At 42.2% G+C, this 18,203-nt stretch overlaps 1 protein-coding gene and 1 long non-coding RNA gene across 6 annotated transcripts in view; one reads left to right on the top strand and one right to left on the bottom strand.

The window, feature by feature from the left end:
* The window catches only part of LOC146359509 (uncharacterized), a 38,886-nt gene extending 31,587 nt beyond the window's left edge, over positions 1-7,299 (top strand). For 2 of the 3 annotated variants that reach the window (XR_014786688.1, XR_014786686.1), the window contains 2 exons: positions 1,525-1,626; positions 5,771-7,298. This is a non-coding gene — a long non-coding RNA (uncharacterized LOC146359509). Of the gene's footprint in view, positions 1-1,524; positions 1,627-5,770 lie in introns of all 3 variants that reach the window. The other variant, XR_014786687.1, reaches the window with a different exon arrangement.
* RSPO3 (R-spondin 3) overlaps positions 1-18,203 on the bottom strand; it is a 75,593-nt gene that overhangs the window by 19,897 nt on the left and 37,493 nt on the right. For all 3 annotated transcript variants that reach the window (XM_084827475.1, XM_084827476.1, XM_084827477.1), the window contains exons 2-4: positions 15,992-16,183; positions 14,598-14,744; positions 13,006-13,203 (exon numbers count right to left, since the gene is read on the bottom strand). In XM_084827475.1, coding sequence (XP_084683601.1) covers positions 13,006-13,203; positions 14,598-14,744; positions 15,992-16,183 — 537 coding nt within the window. The remainder of the gene's footprint in view (positions 1-13,005; positions 13,204-14,597; positions 14,745-15,991; positions 16,184-18,203) is intronic.

The following is an 18,203-nucleotide window of genomic DNA, read 5'->3' as shown; positions in this document are numbered from 1 at the left end:
CTGGTTTTAAGGAGCAGAAAGCAAATTCTGGAAATGGGGCCTATTTTTCACCATAAATAGAACCCCAAAGCCTGGATTTCCATGTGTCCAGGCTATAAGAGTATTATTAATCACATGAGTGGTGGCAGTCTATATCTGAAAGATACAACAAAGGGTGTCTTGCAGCCTGTCTTATCTCGCAGGGTTGGAGGTGCAGACTTCTGTTGGTCACACACATGTTGTGCTAAGAACCCTGTTGTGAAGGTACCTGAGTCTTTTGTGTGTTGCCTGGAGAGTAGAACCCAGGGGAGGTAGACTACAAGCTGAATGGGTAAACTCATCCCCTGAGCCCATGAATTTATTAACCATGCCCAAGGGTGATTATAGGAGTGAAAGGAGCCAGGGAAAGAATTTAGGGTTCTTTCGTAGTAATTCAGAAACAATTAAAAAAAATACTTATGATATTTGTAAGCCCTGTATATAATCTAATAGTGCAAATTAAATCACCCCCACATTGCTCCTAAGTAAATGTTATTATAACAAATAAAGCAGACACATGATAGGACACTACTTTCTGCCTCATTTAAGTTTGACACCTTGGATTGTGAATTTCTAGAATATCCTAAACCAGTCTTTTATTACTAAAATATTTATTTATAAAATCTAATCCATTCATCAGCTTCTGAGGTGAAAAAACGTATATAGTGAGAATCCTGAAATAGGGAGGCCAGTCACACATAAGGGTACCAATGCTCCACCTATGAAACCTTTGTTGGTTTTCTTGTATTATCTTTTCTTGTTTTTTCTCTGCACTAGCAGCTGCCCATTGGCAGTGGATTACACATGTGGAGTTCCTTGGTTTGCTAGGCTCAATTTTCACATTATTGGCGTGGCACCAAGATCCCAAACCATGTGAGAATCTATTTGTGGGAAGCATTTTCCTTGTGGGTTGGGACTGATTTTAGGCCACATCAATGGAACCACCTGAAAATGAGCAGTACCACAAACAGGGTTAAAATTGTACTGATCCACATGACAGCTACTTCACACAAACAGCTTCCCATATGGCTTGAAAATGATGCCATTCAGGCAATATGAGAACTGGGCCTATCTCCCAAGCGTATGCGTTTCAGAATAACAGTAATGCAGAAAAAAGTAACATGCTCACTAATTAGAGTCTGATGTGATAGTTATGCAAATTGGTAATTAAAATACCTAAATTAACTGCAGTACTCCAGCTCATTACATTTTCCCTATGTGACCCTCAGTGCTTAACAAGCTGCCCATCCTTGATGAAGGGCTTTATTTAGGATGTGGAAATCAGAGCTTTGAACAACAAAAGTCACTGAATGGGTTAACTTGCATTGTTTAGCAGTTTGGGGAAAGACTGTAAGGTATGATCAGTTCTTCATGTAAAAGAATAAAGTAACTGTTTTCTCCTGTAGTAGAGCACCAGAGTGTTCAACATACGTTTTAAAGATTCAAAATGATTTAGAATCTCATTAATAAAGTTGTTTACTTGTGTTATGTCCCTGACATATTTAGGGAAAATTTCAGAAGAGATAAAGGCTGCCAAGTGACCCTTCAGTTACATCTTAGTTTGTCTGAAGAGTGAAGAAGCAGAGAGAACAACTGGAGGAGGAAGAGGTAAGCAATGCACCAAAAAGTGCTGATACAATGACTAGCCAAACCTTGGGCATTTGTCTTTTGCTCATATACAGATGTGAAGTTAATGCAGAATGTGAAATGGAAGCTGGTGCAGAAACACTACGGAAGGAGATCTTTTAGCTCTGCCTTCTGCTTGGCCTCCGGCATTCACCATCAGCAGACTGGTACCTCACCCCAGTAAAAAATGACTGGATCACTCTACATTTGGGTATCAGCGACTCAAGTTTAAAGTAACTTCACCCAATTTACGGGTGCTGTGTTGCAAATTTGTCAGGCACTTTTCATTTGGTACACAATCTAAGCTGGGGAAGGGGCCATTGCTCAGTGGTAGAGTACATGTTTTGCACAGAAAAAAGTCCTGGGTTCAATTCCTGGTAACCCCAATTAAGACATCTCATCAGGCACTGGCAGCTGTTGAGGTAGTTTGCCATTCAACACTGCCAGAAGCCAGTGGCCATGTTCACGTGAACATGGTGGGGGAAATAAGCCATGGTGGCTTATTTCCCAAGCTGCACATGCTGGGGCGATTAGCATAATTACCCCTGGCAGTGCGACTTCCCGTGTTGTGCCAACCTGGCTAGGGTGGCTTGTTGCCATGGTTAACAAGCCAACCCAGAACCCTACAACAGCCCATGGGTTCTGGGTGGCTTGTTAACCATGGGAATAACCCACCCTGGCTGGGTTCACATGACATGGGAAGCTGCGCTGCCAAGGGTAATTATGTGAATCCCCTGGTACACAACTGGCATGCGCGGCGTGGGTAACAAGCCACCATGGCTTATTAATCATCCTGTGATCATGCAAATACAGGGTCACTGTGTGGTAATTGAGAGAAAGTCCTACCTATACCTTGAAGCACTGGGAGGTGGTGGTGGAGGCAGAAGCAGCCTGCATCTGCACTGGGGCGTCCATCAAAGTCAGCAACCATGTATGGTAACAGAAAGGGCTATAAATCAATAATAATAAAAGTCATGGAGAGGGATTACCCATGCAATAGCTACTGGCAGTTTCACCAGTCACCTTGCTAGCTGCTGCTGCTAGTGGGACTAAGAAAGGCACTGACCTGGTTCGCAAGTAATAGCAAGCCACCATGGGTAAATTTCTCAGCAGGGCTTACTGTTTTGCATTTTAAAAATTCAAGCTGTAGCAGGGGCGCACTGCAGCTTGTTGTTACATGTGAACCTGGTCAGGGTGGGTTGTTGGTGTGCTTAACATGCTACTCAGAACCCATGGCCTGTTTCAGGGTTGTGGGTGGCTTGTTAACCATCCCCCAAACCCACCCTCGCCAGGTTCGCACATAATGACAAGCTGTGGCGTACCCCCGCCATGGCTTGAATTTTCAAAATGGCAGCCAGTGCCACGACGAGAAGCTCCATGGGGAAATTCACCCACAGTGGCTTCTCATTATGTGCAAACTGGCTCACTGTCTACAAGATTAGATGGATCAGTCCTCAGACTCAGTTGGCACCAATTCAAGTTTCCCTCTTGATGCAAATAGCAGTGTGTGTGTGGGGGGGATTTTTGTTGAGATCATGTCAGGAGGAAGGGTGTTAAACTCTCCAGTCCTCTACAGTCCTGCTTCTGTTTGGGCCTCTCTATGGCTGCTATTTACTTTTTTATTAACATACCCTTTAATCACATTCACACAATTAATGACACATCTATTTTGACCTTAAGGCAGTTTTTTTTTATGTTTCATGGTATCCTGGAAGATCTATAGATGGATGAGGAGGATTGCCTCTCATTCTTCCCCTCTTTTGGTTCTGTTGAACTCATCATCGCAACCACCTAGCTGAAGCCAATCTGCTACAACAATAGGGTTATATTGGTAACCTGCAACTAATTTCTTAACTCTCAACAACACTCCAGATGAATCAGAAATGTGCTTTGCTATCTTTGTAAAAAAAAAACACCCACAAACCCTGCACGGAAAAGAATAAAAAATAAAAGAGGATTTGCTGGCAGAAAAAAACCATTAAAAATGAACAGCCAAACTCTTCAGAAGATTTTCGTAATTATAGTAGTAGCTTGGAGTCACACAATCCAAGTTATGATGACCCAGCAGCGTATGAAAAATGTCAACACTGAGATATAGTAATTAGCTTCATGTTAATTTTGAAGCCTTAGCAGCCTGGGGAATAACCACAAAGAAAGGGCATTAACCGTAGCCACACTAGTGTCATTCACATACTGTTACTAGAGAATCATGCTGGCGTGATATGTCTCAGCTGCAAGCAACTTAGAGCTTGCCCCAAGTTCCCCAAGGCAATATGTTTTTGATGTGGGGTGGAGAAAAGAAAGACAGGAAGTGAAATACTTCACCTTCCACTGTGCATATGGTTTATATTTGAAGGTTAGAAGCAGACTTATCCTCCATTACAAGTCAGCAATCTTTCTACAGGTCAGTGAGGATGGAAAGTAGCTTTGCAGCCCTGAGCTGTATTAACCCCTTTGCTGTCATAGGCTCTTCCTGCTGCATTATATACCTCCTCAGTTGCTGAAGTATCCAGTGCAATGTGTCCTCCCATCCACTTCCCCTTCTCCAATTTTGGGAATACTGAGCAAAGTATTGACTGAGGTTATTGCTAATATAAAATGTGTAATATATTAGCTAAGGCTATCATAATTCAAATATTAAAATCCTTATTGTCTAATGTTTTAAAAAATACTTTAAATTCCAGGAAATGAGTCTTGTTGAAAAGATTTTGCACCACCCCTTTTATGTTTGACATCTTGGACAGCAGCAGTGGGTCATATCCAGTTTTGTCCTGGGCTTATGCTGGTTTTGGTTACATCCTCTGAATCTATTCTAACAGAGAAGACTGTCACTTATAGAGAGATGACAGCTGCGCTAGGTATAGTTTTGCATGAGGATTATCAACAAAAACTAGGATTTTCAGATGTGGAAGCATATTTGAAGTACAGCAACCCAGGATGCCTATGCTGTTGTTTCATCATACAGCATTCAGCTGGCAAGGGCAGGGCAGAGAAAGAAGCAGGGGGCATAGCTGCTTGGGGCCTGGCATTGCACAGACGAAGTGTGTGTGTGTGTACATGGATATATGGAACTGGAGGCAGTTGGAGCCCTGCTTCTTACTATGAGGAGCACAAGAAAGGCTGTGAATATCCAAAGATAAGATAAATACGTACACTCTGTCACATGCTCCATAGCTTGAGGACTGACGCTGAAAATAGATTCCAGGCTGAGCTCACATTCTCTGGAACTGAGCAGGTCCTGGAAGGGCTTCTGGGATATCTTTCACCCATTCTTTCTAGAAATTTCTATAGTGCCCTTCAGTAGAAGTTCCCAGAGAAGCTTATATAAAAGGAAAAATTAAAAAAAAATCAAGAACACAAAACACAAAGACTAAAAAGGCTTAAGCAAGACCTAAAGACCTGGGAAAATAAGGCCTTTGCCTAGCACCGAAAGGTCAACAAGGTAGGCACCAGGCAGACCTCTTTGGGGAGAGCATTTGGTAATTGACAAGACCTTTTCCCAGGTTGTCATTGGCCTTGCCTTGGACAGTGAAGGCAGCTGCCAAAGGCCCTCAGCATGGCCTATGACCATCACCTACCAACATCTACCTGAGACATTTGACACTAAGACTGTGGGCAGGATCAATATATATCCAAGGTAGAATGTGGCACATGTCTCATCTCTTTCATATGCAGCCTGATCCTATGCAAACATTTTTTCAGAAGTAGATCTAACTGCGAACAAGGGGGCTTACTCCCCAGGACATGTGCATCAGATTGCAGGCTTTCTGCAGTCCTGTCCACATGGACCCTATTATGCTGTTTCTGTTGGTTTTCTCTGGTGCAATTTTACTGAATGTTAATGAAATATATGCTCATAAACAAAGAGAAATGTACAGAGATGAAGTACAGAGATGAAGTACACAACAATGCCTCCTGCGGAAACGATCATTAAGTAGCCTATTTTTCTTTGCAACCCATTGCATTTCACTGATGTCTGCATCTGTGTGATGTGTGAGTGAGTGTAAATAAGAGGAATTCAATCACTTAATAGTTTAAGCCGGCTGGTATTGTGTTACATTGTCTTCTACTAAAACCACAGCTATCCTAGCACTGACAAATGGCTTTGGGAATTTTATTTCAACAGTGTTCTGGGAAATCTACTGAAAGTCCAACAGGACATCCGACTGGACTCTGTATACACAAGAATCAACTGCATATTTATCAAATCCGGTCTACAAATATGTTGGATGCACTACATGGACATGTTTACTAATTAGGGATGGATGAACTGATTTGAACAAATAAATAAAACTATTAGATGTGGCCAGAATTTTAGACTCCTGCTCTTCAAAAACCAAAAGAAATCGTTAGATAGATTCAAATGCGTAATATAAACCTAAAGGAGCAATCCTAACCTCCTCAGATGGCTGTCTAGGGGTGGGTTGTGGGAGGTGGATGAGGCAGAAGTGGCCCTTTGCCAGTTGAAAGAAACTTTGCCAGTGGGGTGGGATGTCCACTGCAGAGGCCCCTAGAACATCTGTGGAAAGTTCTGTGGTCACAGCAATTCTGCTGATGGTAGGGGCTGGTTCAGGAAGGCCCAGGGGAATGTTGGGTGCAGCCATAGATTCACTAGATCCAAAGTCCTCTTGCTTCCCTGACATGACCCCAAATTGGGCCCCTATCTATGTCAGTCTGGGGCTGCAGTAGATATTTTCCCTCTCATTGTAACCAAGGGGAGGGGACCAACAGAACTGCTAGGAGGAAAAGAGGGAAAAGCTGTCCCACACCTCTTGTCCTGGCTGACACAAGTTGGCAGGGCTTTGGAAGTGGTGGGTCATCTACCACAAAACTCTCCATCCTACCCCTTTTAGGATTGCTCCACCTGGCATTAAAGAAAAATCTACCTTGCTTCATCACAATGCTCAGATCAATGGTTCTCACTGTGTCCCTTGGGTTCCTTTGAAACATATTTGCAGTTCTTCAGTGAGAAAGTCAGGAATGGTAGACAAGCTTCCCTGAAAGAAGACAGCTTGCTCACCACTACCGTACTTTGACCACAGTCGCGTGACAGCATTTTGTATGTTCTTGGCTGCATTCCCAGATTCAATTCCCATGAGGTAAGGGTGAGACCTGGCTGACCAGTGCAATGCATGCACCCTAAAATATGATCTAGAACCATGTGCAATGTATAAAGAACTCTTGTCAGACAAGTTTATGTGGAAAGGATTCCCAAAGGTAGAAAGACTGAAAAGCTTTGACTTAAAATAAAGCCTCTTCTGATTAGAAATGGTCTAACTGACCTGTGGTGTTCTCATTCCAGAGATAATCCATATATATATGCACATGTAATTTGAGGCAGCTAGGCACTGACTTCTAGATCCAGCTACAGCTAACCTTTCACAGCCAGTGGAAATCGACAAAAGTGATCCACTCTCTGATTTGTCTTAGTTGCCTTTTTTGTCCATACGCAGAAACATTCTGTGCCTCAGAAGCCAATGTGCTGGACTTGCTCAAGAAGTACCTGGGTTCATATTCTTGCCCAAACCTGGGAGGCCTCGTGCAAGGGACTGCCTGTTATCCGAATCTACTTTTTAGGGATGTTGTACTGCCTGTAAGGATATACATGTGATAAATATATAATAAAGTTCTTCATCAGTCCTTCCCTATCATGCATAATGGGATCCAGTGTAGGTTTGTGCATGTGAACCAGGCATTCTACAGTGTCTCTTCCATGCATGCAAGCTAACTGCTGGAGAGCACTGACTGCTTTCAGACTACTCCTGGAACTATCCTGAACTGCTGGATTCTATAGTAGGAACAGCCAAGTGAAAAAAATCATTGCAGGAAATTATACTTTACAGTTTTATTGTGTTCTCTTATATATCTCCAATAATAACTAACCAAATGGTATGGATTGTAATTGGATGTGCAGGCACATCCCATAAGATAACTTCCTTGTTCATATCATAATCTGTGTGAACACTTAACATTCATTTCCTGCAAATATTCAGTGCAAACAACTTTGAAAATTGCATTCTAGCCAGTAAAAACCAAGACTATTTGCAGAAGGTAACCGCAAAAGGGACATGAAAATTGCTAAAGTGCATTTATTTAAAAAAAAGAAAAAGAAAAAATGGGTGGAAAGTTTGTGGAGTCTTTAAATAGCAAATGATGCTGCTTTCCCAGCATATCCTGCACACCTCTGGAAATCACATCAATATGTTGAGCTGTTGAGAGCCGTTTAACATTGTGCATATCAAACTAATTTGCCACATAAAAGTCACTTAGTGGGACTTTCATTAAAATCAAAGAAGATCTAGCAAAAAGAAATCAATTACAACAACTATTGTGGTTTAGCAGAAAAGAGACTGGAAGAATAGGAAGGCACATAAACTTTTACAGGGTGTGGTCTACAAATTAGCTCACTGCCCAGCAGAGCATTCTGCTGATGACCCCCTCCCTTTATAACCGGGCATACCAGGGATCCCAATACCACATGGCCCAGCATCCATAAAAACAACTTGCAACACTAGTGGAAATGGTTGCAATGACTCCTGGCAGGAGTTGCAAGCCCCAGGCCCTATTCCTGTCTGCATGCTTTTGCAATTACTCTGATGAGTCTCAAACATCATTCATTGTATCATAGCTGTTGGGCCATGCTGTGTCTCCCCACCTCCCCAGCTATGCTTGGAGTTTTCTGGGACTTAGCGCACTGCTAATGCTGGAGAGACTGGAGTGAGCACAGTTCAACCAGGATGTGGATCAAAACCACAGAAAGGTCAGAAGAATGAGACTTATGACATGAGCCTTTTAGTAGCCCTTATGCAGGACCAGAGTAACTGGATACAGAGGTCATCCACATTGCTCTTGTGGGATGCTTAGTTCTCTTTTTGCTGTCCTTCCACCATCATGAAAAGACTTTAGCCCTACTCAGGCATTCTCCTCGGTACAGTAAATGTGTGAGGAGAGGGAATGCACTAATCCCACTGCCTTCTCATGCATTTCCTTCACCTTCTACTCACGGAGGGTGACTTTCTTTAGAGGAGAGCCTCCTGTATCTGTGGAGGCACTCCATATGATTCAGAATGCTGCAAAATAAGTGTTCAAAATCTTGAACACTAATCTTGTGGAGAGTCTCCATGGATACAGGAGGCTCTCCTCTTCAGAAAATTGCCCATGAGTAGAGGGAGCTGGAAACACATAAGGAGGGGTCAGGGTTAGGGCAATTCCCTCTCCTCATGCATTTACTGCACTGAGATGTGGAACACCTGAATAGGGCTTTTGTTATTTAGACAGGCCTTTGGCCTGCAGAGCTGATTTGTCTTTTTAATTTCTGGCTCATCTTAAATGTTTTAATGTGGCCTCTTTTGGTGTTTTTGATTGATTATTGTTAGCCACCTTGGATGCTTATGAAGAAAGGTGGGATATAAATGGAAGCAAATGAACAAACAAATAAGTAAATAAGGATTAAGAGTAAAGCAATAGAGAAGGCAAAAATTAAGCAGTAGTGTCAGGAGCGCCCTTGCTGCCTTCTGAAATCCTCAAGTAGCCAGAATCAACATGCAGACGATGGGGCTCTTTTCTAAGGCTTTATTTCCATTCAACCTAATGACTCTTACAGATGCTAATTGCCTGAGCCTAATGAGGGAAACTTAAGAGAGCTGCCTACCAGGGGTTTCTAGCCTTAATGAATCAGTTGGTGTCCGTTTGGAGGGAAAAGGCGGAAGCCTCTGAACTTAAGGGCTAGGAGGCGATGCCCTTTCCCATGGGGCATCGAGGTGCAGCTGTTGACATTGCGCCAAGCGGACTGAGCGCCTCCTCTCGGCACCCTCCATCTCCTGCTTGTCCCTGCACCAGTGCCTAGCATCCCAAAGCTCCAGTTGTCCCTCCGGCAGCGCCTCTGAACAGCGCACGGGTTCCTCTCTCATGGTTTCTATCTCTTCCTCAGAATCAGAACTGTTTTGGGGCTCTATGGGCTCCGATCCAACCCTGAGAAGTAGTAAGATGCTACAGCAAGGTTGTATAACAAGACAAACATGTCCAACTTGTTTCACTATCTACGTTATATTTATTAGGTTGCAATCCTATGCAAGTTTAGACAGAAGAAAGTCCCACAACTCCGAGCATTCCCCAGCCAGCTACTGTAGGACTTTCTTCTGGCTAAACATGCATAGGATTGTACCCTTAGTTATGAAAACATTCTGATTATATCCTTTATATAAGGAGAGCAGAAGCAGCATAAACATTTAGAACAGAGCAGTTTACATCCATTTCTGCTCTTTTGCCCACAGTCAAGAGGAAGGCATGGCAGTACCAAAGATGAACAGATAAGGAATTGCATGTGAATAAACTTACATGATGTGTAGTACATCTCGTTATAGTTTATTGTCATATTTGTGAAATAAAATTAAAAGTCTACTATATTAATATCACATTTCAGAAGAATAAATTTTACCAAGACCATTGTTTTAAAAAGCCAACATATGTTTTAAACCACCCCACATTGGATATTTTCTTAGAAGTACCATTTCACCAAATTACCATACTGCATATCCAGAAGACTTATACAGGCAGTGGTCAGTTGTCAATGGGTCATAGCCAGTGACTCCACATTTTTCAATGCATACAATCCAGGACTGAAAAAGGGAGCAATCCTTGACTGAAGATATGCTGGCTGATAGGCTATAGGCTGTAGGATATGGCGGTAGTCCTGGTATACCAGTAGAACTGGTATATGCCTCTGCTGCTGGAGATATGCCAGTGCAACTGCGCAAATACACTGTGGCAATGCTACACCAGGATATCTGTTCCATCAGTGTAGCAGCCAAACTGGTGGAGGACATGTGGGTGGGACAGGAGAGGGGCAGGACTAGACTTGCACCAGATCATGCACTCCTCCAGACCCTGAACACACTCTTAATGATGGTGAGACTTTATGCTTCCTCAGAGCTGTCATAACTATAATTCCACCCATAGAACTTAATGGAGAGGGGAGGCGAATTACCCCTCACTCACTCCTGTTGCACCCATATTGCTATGACAGATGATAGGACATGATTTAACTCTTTACCCAATTACAGCACACCAACACCTGTATATCAAATGCCAACAGAGAGGCCATCACTTAGATGAAGGGGCATGCAGCATCGGGCTATATCACTGTAGCCTCATATTGTGCACACTTAGAACACACAAGGGAGAACCAACTCTGGCAATGCGAATCATGGAGAAAGGGCACTTCGTACAAAAAGGAGTACTTTGCCCAAAACAGCCTCCAGCTGAACACACACAAGAAAGAACACATTGCTGACACTTGTCTTCCTAGGAGCCTTGTGGGTAACCTACCTCAAGACTCCAGACATGGATGCCCACCATTCATAGGCTGGCGCAATGCTGTTGCAGTGTTGTCATGGAGATGATATGGGGATGTTGTGGAGATGACATGGCAATCCCAAACCCCAACCCACTCCTGTGACTCAAAAGGGAATGAGAGAGCATCAGTAAGCAAGGGAAGGGGAGCAACCATACCACAAAGTATAACTACAACAAATGTATCCCATGTCTCCTCACCATCCTTGCTATGCTGTGGTGACTGGTTGGCAACTCCGTACATTTTTCTTTTTTTTACTTTCAGACTTTGCTCCATCCCTAATGCTGCTCAGTAAAGGCTTTCACTTTGCCACACATGATGTTCCTTTGTTGTTAGGGATGCCTTTTCCACCCCCTGGTTCAGTCTGGCTTCAGCTGGCCTCCAGATGAGATTCTGATGGGTGGGTGGCAGGACAGGGAGCCCTGTTTCTACCAGATCTCAGGCCCAATAGGTTGAAAGCAGGCAAGTCTCTCAGAGTGCACAGCTGGGGTGGGTGCTACTGCCATGATGTATGGGGCTGTCAGTTGGCAAGAGGGAAAGGGAAGGGATGGATGTTGAGGTCTGATGTGATGCTAACCAGCAGCTTGGGGGTGGGGGGGTGTTGGTCACAGGGGTTGCCAGAGGGAGGGGTGGGCCAAAAGAGCTACTTGGCCAATGCAGAAGCCAGGCTATTCACCCATGCAGCTCCTCCCTGACTGGCTCACATAGCACACTTTCTCAGGTGGATTGGAACCTGAGACCACACTGCATGTCAGAGCTGGGCTGTTCCACAGGGCTAGGGCTTCTCCTGCAACCAGTGTAGTCCTGGTGTATATGACTGATTCCTTGACTGGGTCTATCGGAGATGATAAATGATTGCTGCTATGTTTGAGTGGACAGGGAGCTTCTCTGTGCTGTGTGCAGTGCAGGTTCAAGTCTGGGTACTTCTTCTCTTTTGCTTCTGACATGACTGTTGCTGGCCAGGTATGAAGAAGATGAGTGGGAGGCTTCTTGGCATTTGCTATGGCGGGGCTTGAACTCATACCCTACTTCCTCACCCCATGTTCTATAAGCAGTGAGCTATTGGAGACTGCTCCACTGAGTGTGTGGTTGAGACTACCATTATTGAATGTCTCAATCCCTCTTTTTTGCTGCCTGGCAAAAGTATCCTTTTCACTCTCAGTGGGTTGTGAATGTTTGCCTCAAGAAGACCTCTGCTCTGCACTGTTTTTGCAAGCCTCCACCCAAGAGAGCTATCTGGGTGATGTGCTCTATGCATCCTCCTTTTTTTCCCCTTTGTGTTGTGTGACTGAAAAGTGAGCAGTGTATATGGGTGATTGAACCTCTCCTTGCAGGGCTTTTGGGGGACTGACAGCATCTGACTGTGCAGTGAGAACTCAAGCAGTGTGTGTGTGGTGGGGGGGGCGGTGCACTGCTGCTGTGGAATTGCTGAGCATGGGATGGGGCAGGAAGCTGTCTCTGGGGCATGCCCTCATTACTGTAAGTGCACTGGTTCTTTCCATGTCTGTCTGTCAAGGGGATGTTGCCACATCATTGCCACATAATCTCCATGACATCAGCATGTTATCTCTGCGACATGTGCCAGTGTAGCAGTGATATCTCTCTCTCCCTGGCATAATTGGAGTATAGGATTGCTAGGTAAATCATATTCAGCTATTCATAACTTGTAAACAATGCAATTAATGTTAAATTCACAATGTAGCTATTCTCTAGTCCTCCTCCTCCTCCAGACTGCTTAAGAGGTGATTTCACCAAAACTAGTGTCATGTTTGGGCAGTGGCATAAAGAGAATAAACGATTCTTATGGTTTTGGGACACTGCTCAAAATATTTTGTTTAAAGAAGCAAAAGATATGAGTCAAAATTCCAAACATGCCACATGGATTTTTAGGTTCTTTTATCAAAGCAAAACCACCATTAATGTCCAACAGAAGTTCTAACGAAATAAGCCTTTATAAGGAATTGGTATTCATCACTTCAAAAATATTGAATAATAATAATCTTAAGTACCTTTTTCTCTTCCTGGACATCTCTTTTTTTGTACAACACATTTTCTTGTCTCACTTGTATGTGGGCATAGTTTGCCCTTTGTAGAAGGAAGCTGTAGGATTTCTCTGGACCTTGTTTCATTCCCCCTTTTGAAACCACATGATTTCCCTTTCTTTGTGCAAGGGCTCCACTGGCTCCATTCATTAACTTTGCAATGCACTGTAACAAAGACATGACACAAATAAGTCTGGCCAAATAATTGTATATACATGCAGAAACTACATGGTATATTCTTTCCACATATTGCACATCATATATTTGCAGGAGGAAGGGAAAATCCATTCTACCAGTGGTTTCTAGTCTGCTGGCAGATGGCCAGCATCAGATGGCCATCTGCCAACTTTTTAATTTTCTTCTGTTCCTATGCCTTTAACAGCATTTGATATGTAGACATTAGCAGGGAATAATGTTGATTTTTATGCTGTGAAAAGCATCAACTGCTGATACAGATGAAGTTGCTGTTAATGGCACAAGAGTGGTTCATTCATTTCTGGTCAGCTGGCAACCATGACATGGCATCACTCTGAGCTTTCAGTGCTGTAAGTTAGAGGAGACCATGACCACTTTGGGATATACTCACCTGCCAAACAATTATATCATGTATTTCAAATATAAATAGGATATAGCAACATAAGCCCTACTACTTGCAATAGTTTCCTTTTGGGAAAATTTTAGTGTAGTGCATGGAGTTGATTAGAGGGAATTTCAGATGTCCTGTATTCTTTCAGACATATTAACATCAGCTTGCAGAGGTGTCATTCTGTTAACTTAGTGAGAGACCCACCTGCTTGCAATGGAAAGCCAAAGCCACTGAATCCACTTGCTAAGCAGGTAATCTAACAAGCACAACTTCTAACAAGTACGGTTTAGTTTAAAGGAATGCTATTTTCTTGGAAGGAGCATTTGCTGAATTGAACCCTAGGCATTTACTTCATTCAGCCATTGATGAGTTGGTCTAGTAAACATTGTTCTTGCAGAATGAGGCCATTTCACAGTTTCAGTTTGTGACCCTTCACTTCTGACAACACTCTTGTAATGCCTTAAAGATAATGCAATCCATGTGACAAATCCTTCAGACATGAAAACACACATGTTGAATATATATCTCCATCTAATTCCATGTCACTGAGAGAATCCTATGTAATACAGCTAAGCAATGGGTCCATAGCTAAGAAACTATATGCCCAGGATGATAACAGCATGTGTGAAATAACCCATAGTGTTGGCATGATCAGCTATACTCATACCTTTTGATGGAAGCTTGAGAAGAATTCTTTGAGCAAACAATTCATTTTACAGCTCTCAGTGTGGTTGTTCTGCCTCATACAATCGTGAAAACAGAAACAGCCAGGAAGTTTTTTCCCCAAAATATCTTAAACATAAAGAGAAAGAAAACACTTTTCTGAAGTGTGCACATTTAATTTTGTGCATGGCCTCCCTTTGCTAGCTTTAAATTGCATGCCTTAACAGGTATGGCCAACCAATATGGCCAAAAGGAATTCTCACAGAAGAGGTTTACTGGGTATATCACTTACGATAGATAATTTACTTACCGATATCGCTGCACTCCATAGTGTTGTTGTTGGCTTCCAGCCAATCAGGGCAGTTTTCAAGGCACTTTCCAATGCGTAAGTAAAACCCATTTTTACACTTTGTGCAGAAATTTTTATTGAAGCAGGCTTCACAGTCAGCTTTACATTCTGAAGCACAAGAAATAAGCAATTACTTCCTGTCATATTCTTCCACATTACATATATAATCTACTCAAATCAGTGTGAGATCATATGTAAGACAGGGTTATATACATTAGAGATCAGTAGCTGAAGATGTCAGGGCCAAATCTGGCTTTCTGAGGACTACAATCTAATTACCAACTCAGATACAAGAAAGCTGTGTAGAAGGAGTGACAACTGTGGCACTGGACTGCTGACAGCTCACTTTGGAGATTAAAGATGGGGTCTAACTTACTGCAATCTATCTGCTCCAAAGTATGGCTCTCCTATAAAGGTTAGATGCATACAGACATAATTGTTTGAGTAGCTGAACTTTAGAAACCCACTCACCCTACTGTATCCCAATGTACAATTTTCTATCCAGGTTCAAGCACTGGATGGAAACCAGTTCTGTCACTTTGTAACAGAAGCTGGATGTGCATAGCACTGATTGGCCAGTACTTGTAACTTTGCAAAACCTACCTCCTGCCCATACCCATAGTGGTTTTTTATCTCTTTTAAAATTAATTTTCCTTTAAGATGATGATGATGATGATGCAGTAAACAAACCCTGAAAAGAATAAAGGGTCATGATATGCTTTATAAAAATAGAGCAGATAGCCTACCAACAGATTGGGAAGGAACAAGCAGACAACAGAACAGATAGATTAGTATTTCTGTCAAATGTGTTGTGAAAGTGGTGGGAAGGCTGGGCTCATTGCACGGGAGAAAGAGATGCAGTGAATCTTGTTTAAGGGTACATCTGCACACCTTTCATTGCTGACCCCATACATCGGGTGCTATTCTTGTACCTTAAGTCATGACTAACTTAAGTCTCATTAATTTCAATGGATCTACACTAAGTAGGACTTATGCTGGATTATACCCATTATTAGCAAGAACATAAACAGCAATAATTATAAGTGGTTTCTGCCTGGGTAATTAGCTCTGTCTAAAATGGGGCTTAGGACCAGTTGATGATATAACCCTTGAGGCATAGCTATTGATGTAATCATGGATTCCCTAGGAGGAACTCTACATTCACAGCTGTGTTTTAAACATATATGGAACTTACTATAAAGTGAGCCTGAAATGAACACCAGTAACTTCTATGAATGTCTGAACAATCCCCAATAATTTAATGGCTCTTGTGTGATTTCAAAAGTCCAAGGGTTTTCAGATATCAAATACCAAGGCATTAACAAAGGCTAGTTGCAACTTTCTCCTCAACTTACTTATACACTCATTTCTTTCTGGGGATCGTTGTCCAAAATAGCCACTGGGACAGGATGAAAGACACAGCCCTATCTGTTTCATGCCATTCCTCTCCAGAAAAAAAAAGAGTCGAGGTTTACATGACATGCATCCATTGTATTCGGAACATGTTGCACATCCTCCTTGGCAAGCTTGGCTCATATTGCGATGCACTAAGAAGAAAAGTCACCAAAAAAGGGAGGGATTAGCTAAATCACTAATGATATCTCTCCAGTCCTTAAATCTTGTACTGAAACCTCATTAATTTTTCTGCAGCTTGAAACCCAACATTTCACAGTGAGTTTGTTTCTTTACTGTTATTTATAATAACTATTTTATTGCAAAACAGCTTTACAGTCCTTACATGTGTGCATCCTGATCCTATGCTTGTTCACTTGGAAGAACACCACACTCTAGAAATGGGGCTTACTCTCAAATAAATGCACATAGGATTGAAGCCTCAGTTCATGCAGCACAATTCTGTGCATGTTTACACATGAGTAATGGCGCTTCTAGATGAGGCTTTTATCGTGCCATCGCTTTGCCTCATTCATGGAACTTTATGCAGGGTCCAGATGTCGTCATGTTCTACTCATTTTCCCATCACTTCTTCAGTCTTTTTTCTTAGTGCAGAAAATCTGTTAAGCAGAAAAAGATGAAATACCTGCACAATGCCTTCTAATTGGTAGCACCAGCCGGTGCCCTCCATCTGGAAGCACCCAATGTCCCACTAAGGTAAACAGAGCTTCTGCTCAAATAAGTGCATTATAGGAATGCAGTCTTAATCTTTATCTACTACTCCAGTCATTTTTAAACTGTGTTGCAGGGAACCTTGGGTTACTCAAAACCATCCTAGTGAAAAGATCGATAATGGCAAATTAACATTCCTTAAATACAGTGACCCAGTTTACATGTCTCAACAACCCACGGTTTGTTAAATCATGGGTTGCGAATGAAGCAGGAGCGAGTGAGTGTACTAGCTCTCGCTGCCTGATTACTCCCTCTACACCTGGGTGGAGCTAAACAACCCAGCACCACTACCAATCTTCTTCTACAGTATGTCAATATAGCAGAGCATTGGGTATATTGTAGGCTGCAGTTTTAATTCCCAAAGGGTAATAGCATGGTCTGACCAGTGCCTTGTGTATGTGTCCTAAAAAATGCTGGAGTTCTGTGGCAGACATGCAGAGGGGTTCCTTGGTATAAGAGGCACTTTGGAAAGCAAAGACAGGCATGGTATAGAAAAAGTAGTTATATTTGCATTGGGAACTGAGAAATCAAGGCAACATTATATAAATATTCATATAGTAGATTGTTTTTCTAAGAATATTCAATTTCAATTAAATTGTTTTGAATATAGATTTGTAATTTGTTGTGTTTTGTCATTTTATTCTATGTACCTACCTGGTTTTTGCATTCTTGCAAAAGTAAGTAAACAATAAACAAACAAACTTTGAATTAGAATGGGGAAAGGAGTTCCTCAAGGTAGTCTGAAACCTGCACTACTCTATCCTAATCTTGCCTGGGATTAGTATTTTCACGTATCTTGCAATCAGTTCTAAATACTTGCTCAACCCACATAGGAAGAATATCACAAGCCATAAAAACACAGAGAAGTCAATAAAGATAATCTTTGTCTCCTCTGTACTTGCCATGTGTCGTCCTTTACAGAGGATCATCCTCTGTTTGAAGGCATCCTTCATTTCAAGGACTGTCCTGTCCAATTCCAGTTTAAATGATAAGAACTATTGCCCATCAACAGTTTAGCACCTGGACAGCAGGCTGAGTAGGCAGGCACACAGGTCACCTAGTTACAGTCTTCCCCGCTATGGTGAGATGTACTGTATTTCTCTTTAAATTATAATTATTTCTAATTTTGTATGTACACATAAATTAGCATATTTTGTAGGCCTTGTAAAATATTATTACAAAATATTAGCATATTTTGATGGCCTTGTAGGCCCCTTCCAACCCTACTATTCTATGATATGCAAATTTATGCAAATCACTCCCGTCTTTTGTCCTCTTATTTGGTGATTCATAAATGGCAACTCTACTGTGCACACAATCATGACCACTGAGAGCTAAAAATAAAAATGTTTGTAAACTTTTTTGTTTTTTTCTTTGTCCTTCTGAGTTCTAGTAGCAGGGCAAAAATGTGCATAGACTCTGAGGACCATATCAGTGAAGATG

This window comes from Heloderma suspectum, chromosome 1, assembly GCF_057233095.1.
Source record: "Heloderma suspectum isolate Gila_16-S chromosome 1, 16-S_ref, whole genome shotgun sequence".
NCBI classification, from domain to species: Eukaryota; Metazoa; Chordata; class Lepidosauria; order Squamata; family Helodermatidae; genus Heloderma; species Heloderma suspectum.
The sequence above is the reverse complement of the archived record's forward strand: the minus strand, read 5'-3'. Positions and strand labels throughout refer to the sequence as shown.